Source organism: Oreochromis aureus, linkage group 23 (genome assembly GCF_013358895.1).
Source record: "Oreochromis aureus strain Israel breed Guangdong linkage group 23, ZZ_aureus, whole genome shotgun sequence".
Classification (NCBI taxonomy): domain Eukaryota; kingdom Metazoa; phylum Chordata; class Actinopteri; order Cichliformes; family Cichlidae; genus Oreochromis; species Oreochromis aureus.
Genome location: NC_052963.1, coordinates 12,210,001 through 12,220,108, shown reverse-complemented (window position 1 = coordinate 12,220,108; position 10,108 = coordinate 12,210,001). Strand labels below are relative to the sequence as shown.

Below are 10,108 nucleotides of genomic sequence, written 5' to 3'. Positions count from 1 at the left end.
GGTGACGTAGGGCTTACGTGCAAGAGGGAAACTAAGCGGAAAAAAAGACCTCAAGGTCGGCAGCAGTACTTATTGGAACGAACCCCAGGCTGAATCATGATAGTCTAAACTGGAATAAAAGCCCATTGGAGGGAAGGAACCATGTGGTTGAAATTACACTTCCGGATCACAATTAATAATTAATTCCACTGTCAATTTCTCTCTTCTTTTTTTTTTTAGCTGACTTCAAAAATAAACAGCTAGCCATTAAATATATTTTTAAAATTCATAATAATAGAGAAAAAGGCTAAATTCAATAGAGGAAACCATTTCAGACTTTATTAAAGCTGCTTTTCAATTTACATACAAGTCAGAATTACATATTTACAAATGTACATGGATATGTCTTGTAACAAGTTTTAAATCATAATATGCTGTTATATCAACAGCATATTCAGCAGATGTGCAATAGGAAAATAAAGACAGTGGGTGCTGCAATGTGCTGCATAAAAACAAACTTAAAAAATAGAATCCTTTCTCATGTCTCCAGCCTCTGAGTCAAAAAAGTACAAATTACACAGTAGGATTTTATTTGGGTGACCAAAAAAACAAAACAAAAAAAAAAACTGACAACTTTAGTGCCCATGTCAGCTTTCTCAAGAGGGCAGAAAATAAACTCTCACAATGTACAACAGGTAAAAAATAGTTCTCCAGGAGGTTTACAGCATGGGGCTTATGAAGTACATGCCACACAGAGTGATGATATACAGAGAGACAGAGAGAGACTCCTCTTAACAATATACATGCTCTTCAGGGGGAACAGTGTGAGGTATAAGAGGACACATCTGTACAAGTGTAACATTTATTTCTCAGCACGTGGACGCACAGCTATGCAAGCCACAGTTTAGCTCACAGTTTGACATCGAAAGGCCTGTAAACTGGTTTGTTTCCTCTTCCTTTACGTTCAGTGGGAGGATCTTAAAAGAAAAAAAGTGCTTCTCAGCAAGTTCTCGAGAAGCCAATCACAATCACAAGCACTGATTTTAGTCCAATTAAGGAAAAAAAAAATCAAAGAAAAAAAAAGAAAACTGTTAATCATGGCTTTGTCGAGCTGGTTTCCTGTTTGAAACAGTGTCACACATTCAACAACGCAGGTGGAAAAAGGAGAGATTGTTTTACAGTGTACCTCGTGGATACAGTAAAAATCCTGGGATATATATTTTAAAAAGATTTAAAAAGCAAGGTGTCATTCAGTGTTCAGAATAGCACAGGTTTCAGAGGTTGCGCGCAGAACAGCTGGTGGTCAAAGGCGGTTGGCATCAATCTACATCAAAACAGGGGACGTATCAGATTTTCTAAACTAGTTACTCAACTGTGACGTTTACTCAGCTACATTTTGGTGTCAAGTACACAAAGTATTGCTCTCAGGCCGGAGGTGCAAACACGTCGAGCAGGTCCGGGCCGTGGTATTATTAACCCCGCTTGCGGAGAAGCAGCTACTGTCACATGCTTGAATGGGGCTGGTTGCACAGAGAGGAGGAGGAGGGGGACAAAGCCTGCTTTTGTTGCTGCGGTGCAGACCAAAGATAGGTGAGCACAGTGACACAAAAAACAGACATACATTCAGAACACTGAGATGTGGGCCGCGACGGCTGTTTGAGCAGAGGCTGCACATGTGTCTGTAAAACTCTGATCGAACTGTTGTCTGTTGTCAACACACACGGACACAAAGACAGGTATGCAGTCACACCTGTCTGCCGACAGAAACATCTTCCTGAGAGGTAAAAATCCAGAGCAGTGCACCGGCAGGTTGCTCAATCGCTCACAGGTGGAAAAAGATTTGTTTAAAATGAAGTGCAAGACACCTGACCACCAGGTTGTGCTGTTGGTGACATTCACCTAGTGACTGTGTGCGGCTCTTAATATTATAAAAACAGCTTTTAAGGGAAGCTCATTATCCATATGTGAGGAATACAGCGTTCTTTAGTAGCTTCAACAACACGAAACTCCTCCACGCAATCAACCTGCTCACTTTTCCTCCCAGATGTACTGAAAGCATTTTTCCTCTTGTGGCCGCCTGCTACTTTTCACAGTGTGCGATCAGCGACTGACACCAAAGCCGGCGTTATCCGGGGTCTGATGGCGTCTGTCTACATAACATCCTCCTGCACAAGAATCTGTTGCCGTGCTACGACGTCGTCATTGACTAGAAGGGGCTCGACTAACCAGCAGTTCTGCCCCCTCTGCGGACGGCTCGTGTTTAGTGCAGATGTCCTTTCTAACCTCTCCACGTTAATGCTACATAATCACTAGGCCTGGACTGCCTGTTCGCTAAGTTATTAGACTGCGGACATTTAGCTTTAAAGAAGGCCTCGCAGGAGGTGATACATCACATGACTTGTGTGCCGAGGAATGACAGATATCCCTGATATTTCTCTCTCGCTCGAAGGAACGGCAAAAAAAAAAAAAAAATCTATACTTAAATTCTAACAACATGCTGACACCTTTGAATATAAAAACAATTTTAAATGACAGTGCAGTTCTTCTAAATACTCTGGAAAAGGGGGGGCAGTTAGCACTTAGCCAGTGCTGGCTGATCTGCAGAGAAAGTTTTGGTTTTCAGATGGATTTATAAACTGTGAGGTGGGGGTCTCTCCTCCTGTCAGACCAAACTCCAGCTTTTTTTCTCCTTTGTACTTTAAGCATTTTCCACCTGTACAAAATGATTTTAGGTGCAGTGATTTAAAAAATCAAAAAACAAAAGGAAAAGCTGGGAAGACCTGACTCAGGTCAGGGTTTGATGTCGGAGAAGCTGGTGTAGGTCTCACTGCAGCTGGAAGAAGTGCTGAGGTTCCCAGAGACGCTGCCATCTGCAGGACAAACACACAAACAGCAATGCTCTGTTAGAGCCAGACATTGCAGGGGGAGAGTAATAGCGTCATTGTGCCGCATTGCTAGGCAACAGGTACCCATACTGCAGCGTTAAGGGAAGGATATGAATGTGTGTACTTCCTGTTCGTTGTAACCGACCTGAGCTGCTGAGTGATTGAGATGACTTGGATTCTGAGATGAGGCTAAGGAGGTTTGCTGCTGCCACCCAGCCCTCCTTACTGGTGCGAAGGTTCTTTACGAACCTGTGAAGGAATTAAATAAATATAAATATATTTTTTAGATAAAATTACAGGAATTGTACATTAATAAGCCACAACATTAAAACCACTGTAAGTGTAATATATAGCACTGATGATCTTGTTATAAAGCAATGCTCAGTTAGGAAATCTTGGATCCTGGCATTTACATGGCTGCTGAAGACACATAGCACATATGTAAGCATTCCTACCGACCAACCAAACCCCTCCAGTCCCCACGCCCAGCCTCCCCCATCTGGATACAGCTCCCTACCACAGCAAAATGAAATAAAAATAATTTTAAAAACTGCTGTGGCAAGATTAGATACCATTCTGATTGAGCAATGCTGGAATGCACTGACTGCACCTCACCCTCAACAGGACCCAAAGGATCCTGGTACCATATACCACAGGACATCTCCACAATTCTACCCAGAATCCTGTTTGCTTACAGCTCGGTTTGGTGAATAGTTTTAACATTGTGACTAATAAACAAAGATCGAAATAGAAGACCTATGACAGTTACTCTCCATTTACATGTATGAGCACTAAATTCTCCCGATACATATTGTGTGAGTGTTTGTGTGAATGTTAGACAAAGTGCTTAGGCACAGAATAAAAACCACTGTTTGTGTGTGTGTGTGTGCGTGCGTGCGTGTGTGAGAGAGAGACTGGGAGAATGAGGTTTGTAGTAAAAAGCATTTTGAGTGCTCCGTCACAGAAGAAAAGCCTGATTAAAGTACCACTCACTATCATATTTATGTTATATGTCACATTATGAAAGAAGAGTAAAGTTGTTCCTTTAAGAATGAAAGTTCAGATTATATTCCCTCACCGAATTAGATGTGTATACCGTCAGCGTTTCTTTATTCTAGTCCATTTGTAGTCTGCTTAAAGGCAGTTTTCGCATTTGGAGCCCTTAAATTTGGCGGCTATACTGAGAAGTGTGTGCAGTCACAAGTTACCAACTCGGACTCTTTCTTTGTGGGACAGGTTCGACCCAGTCCTGGAAACATTCCTCAATCTTGGGTCTATACCGTCACACAGTTGCTGCAGAAGACACCCACTATGGTCTTCTGCTTCAAGGTGTGACATGTTGTGCATTCAGAGATGCTCTTCTGCACACCTTGGTTGTAACAAGTAGTTATTTGAGTTACTCTTTCCTCCCTATCAGCTCAAATCCATCTGGGTCCTATAAAAATCAATTTAAATTAAGTGTTGTTTGCTTTTGTTTTTTTACCACTGTCCCTCGTCTCCTTCTCTGATCAGCTGGACCATGTCTCCACTCTTAACAGACAGCTCCTGAGGTCCCGCTTTCTCGCAGTCTGCTACCACAGTATACTTTCCTGGAGCCTAAAAGGATCAAATGTTAACTTTACCAACTTTTACAACCACACTTTAACTTTAAGGCTAAAAAAGAAATAAGAATACAGATCTATAATAATTCTTCATGCTCAGGCTCACCAGCTTCTTTCCTACTTCATCCTCAGGGTCAGAGTTCATGGGGTCCTCGCCACTGGAGTACCCATCGTTCTCTTCTGAGGCGTCCGCTGAGAGAGACGCCTTGTTCCAGCCTGTAGGTTGGATGATGGGAAAATCAGAGAGAGAAAAGTTCAACACACAGACAAAAAAAGGGCAAAAGGAGAGACGTGAGGTCGATCTTTATCACAAAGCTCTATGTTAAATCAAAATGCCTCACAGATAATTCAAATGAGGACTAAGTGAGATTAGATGTTCGAGTTCAATAGTGAAGTACAGAAAAATGACACGAATGGATCAAATATTTGCAAATGCCACACAAATCTCCTGTGTGGAGGGTAAAACCAAAAAAAAAAAAAAATCTGATCGATCAGATTATGAAAAATTAATCTGTTTAGATACAAAAACCACACACACTCCTCCAAAAGTCACAGAGAAGATCATCAGACAGAAAGAAAAGGAGGACCTGTGATCAGAAAACAGATTTGAGTCACCTGCATTCATTACAAGGCTGCTCTGACTCCCAGTGTCGACACATAGTTGCTGAAGTGGCGTACTGTGTACCGCACCACAACAACCCCAAAAAAACCAAAAAACACCCGACAGCAGGAGAAGAGGGAATGATTGATTTGAGGTCGAGTAGGCACCGTGCAAAAAGATTTAGCCTAGAACTGAGACTTCAGATTTAGTCAGGTTGAATCTTTAGATCTCGCTCCAATGTGCAAAAAGACAGTAAGACTCAGTAAAAGGCTAAAGGACTTCTACGGCAGATACGCTGCGACACTTTACCTCAGTTCAAATCAATCACGAGCACCCACAAACAACAGCAAACACCCCACTGTGGCTGCTGATGCTCAGAGCAGCTCTGTACCTCGCCGCTTGCTCTGTAACAGACTAGAGGTGCTCATCCATCTGACTCTGCTCAGAGTGATGTGGGGTGCCGGCTCTGAAGGGGAAGAAACGGCTAGCAAAATGAAGAAAAAAAAAAAAATCAGTGACAACCAGCCTGTGCTGTTGGTGACAACAGGTCAGCTGATCAAGCAGCACTGTGCAGATTTCAGAGCATTTCAAAATCCTCCTGTTCAATTCTATGTATGCGACAGTCACTCAGACAGTTGGTCAGTTAGTGGGACAGACACTTACAAAGCAGTGGTCAATAAAAAACACACAAGATACCAGACATGTAACAGTGATGATGATGATAACCTGTGGATGAAGGTTACAAAGTAGGTGTCTGCTGTCTGCATGGCTAAAACTCTAACAAACCTTTGGAAACATTTCATTGGTCTAAATCCTAAATGCACCAGATTCCAATTGGGCAGTTTTAGCAAACAAAGCAACATAATACAAATATATTACTGCCATTTTAGCTGCTTCTATTACTCATTTGAAGACATGCAGATAGTCTCTATGACCAACAAGAGGAAGAACAGCCTCTATATTGATGGACGGATGGGTTGCTACAACGTTACACCCTGTTTGTAACGAAACACATGTGAAATCTACATTATGGAGACAATCAAAGCAGGAGTACATCGTGATCAAGTGAGATGGCCTCTAAAATGAAATGGTCCCTCATAATGGGGCGGAAATATACCTTTGAACCCAAACGGTGTGGGATCGCTCTTTACCAGGTGGCGTTTGGAGCTGTGCTCAGGGCTCAGAGTCGAGCCTGGCCACACAGGAAGGAAAGACGCGAAGGAGGAAGAAGAGAAGAAAAGTGAGGGAGGACAGAAGCGAGAAGGAAGCAAGTAGTTAACACTGACGTTAGAAGTTTGTACATGATGTGAACAGTCTTAGCTAATCAATAGCCATATATATACACACACACACACACACCATTACAGTGGTGGATACTCATATTAAATTTGGCCAAAAGTAAAGATAAGCGTGAAGCTAAACCCTGTGAGCACACAAGCACAACTCAGCTGCTGTCCAAACTCCTGCTTGAGAAGGCTTGTAGCAGATAGGCCAAAGTGAGTATGTGCAACAAGGCCGGTTATAGGCTAAATAATTGAACTGAGAGCCCAAGAATTTAAAAAAAAATAAATAAATAAATGAAGCTGGAAGGCGCGACAAGTCACCTTTAAAGTTTTGACTAATACTACTTTCATGAAGAGGAGCTTCTACTTCACTTTCACCTCTACTCCAGTGACTAGTTGTATTTTTTTCCAATATAATTTAAAAACCTTAATATTCATCTTGATTTAGCTACAGTGGGCAGTGTTAAACTTTTACCACCAGGAGGCAGACTGACTCCAACATAACCAGCAGGGATCATGTGTGCTCCATTAGGCCGTGAATCAGGTTAGACTGGAAGAGGGCGATTAATTATTGGGCACCGGGTAAAAGCTAAAACAGAGGCTCACATTCACAACTGGATTCTGAAGCCTCTATTTAATATATTAGTATTCTTAGTTCATATAGTGAAGGGTGTTTCTTGCTGATAATCAATTTAACTTTTCTTCAGTGACAAACGACATAGTGTGACGGGCCACGCTGAGCTGTTCTTAGCGTTATCCTTCCTTTAAAAATCTCTTTGCATTCACTAATGTTACCTTTGGGACTCTTGAGATTGCTGAAGCCCTGCAAAGTAAAACGCTTTTTGGCCACTGAGGACCTGTCAGTGGTTGGACTGGTCACCGGTTCATCTGGAAGCAATGGTTTGAAATGAGTGCAGGACAAGGGCAGCCATGAAAAGAGAGAAGAAGCCCCAAACAGGGGAGTGGGGGAGAAGAGAGAGAGATGATAGATGAAGACAAAAAGAATCCGGTTTAGTGGGAGTTTAGAGCACAGCTTAGAGTAGGGACTTAGATACAAGCGTTACTGTCTTTGAAGATGCTGTTTAACTCAAACATCTACCTTTGTGTTTCGGCGAGGATGACGAGTTGCTGTCAGAGGTCAGGGCTGGCTCAGTCTTCTTCTCCTCTTGCTTCTTCTGGTTCTTCTGTCCGCTGCTGCGGAACGGGCTACAAAAAATAAAAAATAAACGTGTGTGTGTTTTTTTCTTATTATCTCTAATGTGTCTAATGAGTTCTTACATTACAAATAAGCCACCAACCTGAGAGAGATGGAAGTAGTGTTGTTGCTGGTGGGATTTGGGGACACAGAGTCTGAGCTCTTCTGCTGGCTGGCATCTAAAACATACAAAAAAAAGTATTAAAAAGGAATAAAAAAAAAAAAATAAAAAAAAAACTTCTGGAAAAGTTAAGGAAGAAGTTTTCACAATACCTCTGCAGGCTTTGAGCTGCTGAGTCAAAACTTTGCGGATCTCGTTCACCCATGCCGTTTTAATCTCCGGTGTCGGGGCCTAGATTAGAACAAATAAGGACAATCATTCCTCGTCTCTAAAGGTATGATTAACAAAAGCAATCAGGTCGAATGGCATTACCTGCACTATAAAAACTTCTTCTCTCGAGTTGCACCAGATCTCAAACTTCTTGTTGTCTCCCTTGGCATTCTCTGTGATGCCCACCGCACTCATCTGAAAGAAAGAAGAAAACTTAAACACTAAATCTTTACTGCTACGGCACAGTATTGACCTTCCTTTTAAAAATGGACCAAGCGGGCTCACACTGAGGGAGTGTTTGAAGCTGTAAGACGGAGCTTTCTCGTAGCCCTCCCCGTTCTCCTCTCTCCTCTTGCAGAAGAGCAGGGCCTTCTGGTGCAGGAACAGGTGCCTCTGCATGGGCTTAAACCTGGCCAGGTCCTTCACTTTGGCGTGACCTTTCTTATGCTCGGTCCACACGCTGAAGGAGCCCTGCATCAGCAGACGACCCAGCTCTGACAGGTTACCCTAACAGGGTGAAAAGACAGATGCGTGTTTTTGCATTGCACGACCTCTCTGAAAGCCGACAAACAAAAAATTCTGGTAGCTTGTTGCCAAAACTGTCCTGTAATTATAAAGCAGAACATTTTTGTTAATTTACTTTTTTGTCATTTAATTGTTTATCTATTACTTGCAAGTGGGACAAGTACAGTATACATACAGTTAAATCAATTCAAACATTTACGCCTTCCTTCACATTTTCTAAAACCTTTGCTGGGCTAATTCTGGCTCCTGGACCTTATGTTTCACACCCCTGGTTAGTTTTGCAGCATTGCAGCTTTGAAACTGGCCACACGATGGAGCTATCGCAACTGTTTTTGACTGTGGCATTGCACCTTCGCACAGGTAGTTGTGTTTCAGCTCTGTAGCCTTTAATGTTTTTAGATATTTGATTATATGTACTTTTTTTAAAAAGAAAAAAAACCCAAACATTTTAGCTTTGAGAGGAAAATGGAAAAAGCAGATAAGAAAAGTGGGAAGAGACTTGGCGGAGGGCACTTGGGGGAGAGTCTGGGGTGTACTCATGCCCAGGCCCTGTAATCCCCAGCAGCTCTTGTTAAAGGATAATTAACCTGCTCTGCATTTTAAAAGAATGCACAAAACTGCAAACTCAAGCCATTTATCCAGAGCTAGATAACCCATTCAAAACTTTCAAGGCAGTTTAAAATGATGTGACCACTTCCAGCAAAGTTTGCAAACGCAGTGTAATTCTCCTAACCTCGTATCCTGTGATGGCAATGAGATGCATGGAGTCATTAACGGCTTTCAGAATCCCAAGAATGGAGGACAGCGCTTCCTGTAGGTCATCACTACCATCACAGCCCTTGCTGTACTTCAACATCTCCTGCAAACATTAAAAAAAAAATACAGTGAGTCATTCCCCCTCTTACGTAACAAGTGTACATAATACATGAACAGAGCTGACCTTGAGCAGTAGCTGGTACTTGGTGATTCTCTGGACGGGTTTAAGGAGGTAGGAGTCCAATCCAAGTTTATGTTCCAGCTTCTTCTGGCACTCCTGGTTTACAAAACATGAGCCGGTTAAGATTTAAGTTTTATATTGCTTAAAAGCCAGTGAAAAGGAAGGCGGTGCTACAGCTGTGAGGGCCGACCTGGAAGAAGGCACAGTCGGAGCACTGTCTCCACAAGCTCTCGGAGCGAGGTTTATTTTGGCAGTAAGCCTCGTAGATCTGCAGGTCCTTCATCTGCAGTGAAAACAATCATTAGCAAGTCAGTACGAGCTCAACCGCTGTTGACGGAAACATTGCTGTTGATGCGATTCCTGTCAAAACGACGATGTATAAGAAAATAAAAGTGCTCACCCGTTCTAAAAAGCAGCGGCCCACCAGCTCTGGGCAGTCAGTGTATGCTTCCAGTTCCTTCAGAAATGTCCTTGAGACAGGAAAGAGAAGTATAAATACTCAAACTATGAACAACATTTGTAAAGCACCAACATATATAATCAATGAGATTAAAAAAAGTGTACCTCTTGTGAAACTGGTAGATTTCTGGCATGTTCCCAAACAGGATGTCCTTCTTGCTGTGCAGGTTGCTGGGGATGAGATGAGCCATGGCAGGGTTGTCCATCTCTGCCGCGTAGCCCTGGATTTTAACATCACACATTTAGTAAAAGCTTCAGCCTTTTCACTAATTAATGTCAGGTCACGGTGTCATTACCAACAACGACAACGCT

The 10,108-nt window shown here is 42.4% G+C and overlaps 1 protein-coding gene across 7 annotated transcripts in view; it reads right to left on the bottom strand.

Moving 5' to 3' along the window:
- Positions 1 to 291: 291 nt before the first annotated feature.
- Positions 292 to 10,108, bottom strand: part of mcf2la (mcf.2 cell line derived transforming sequence-like a) — a 56,744-nt gene continuing 46,927 nt past the window's right edge. For 6 of the 7 annotated variants that reach the window (XM_039607098.1, XM_039607097.1, XM_039607099.1 and 3 more), the window contains 15 exons: positions 9,902 to 10,017; positions 9,738 to 9,807; positions 9,528 to 9,620; positions 9,341 to 9,433; positions 9,134 to 9,259; positions 8,161 to 8,382; positions 7,978 to 8,070; positions 7,818 to 7,896; positions 7,648 to 7,723; positions 7,449 to 7,555; positions 5,458 to 5,550; positions 4,572 to 4,681; positions 4,348 to 4,460; positions 3,010 to 3,113; positions 292 to 2,849 (listed from right to left, as the gene is read on the bottom strand). In XM_039607098.1, coding sequence (XP_039463032.1) covers positions 2,770 to 2,849; positions 3,010 to 3,113; positions 4,348 to 4,460; positions 4,572 to 4,681; positions 5,458 to 5,550; positions 7,449 to 7,555; positions 7,648 to 7,723; positions 7,818 to 7,896; positions 7,978 to 8,070; positions 8,161 to 8,382; positions 9,134 to 9,259; positions 9,341 to 9,433; positions 9,528 to 9,620; positions 9,738 to 9,807; positions 9,902 to 10,017 — 1,575 coding nt within the window. In that variant the 3' untranslated portion in view covers positions 292 to 2,769. The remainder of the gene's footprint in view (positions 2,850 to 3,009; positions 3,114 to 4,347; positions 4,461 to 4,571; positions 4,682 to 5,457; positions 5,551 to 7,448; positions 7,556 to 7,647; positions 7,724 to 7,817; positions 7,897 to 7,977; positions 8,071 to 8,160; positions 8,383 to 9,133; positions 9,260 to 9,340; positions 9,434 to 9,527; positions 9,621 to 9,737; positions 9,808 to 9,901; positions 10,018 to 10,108) is intronic. The other variant, XM_039607100.1, reaches the window with a different exon arrangement.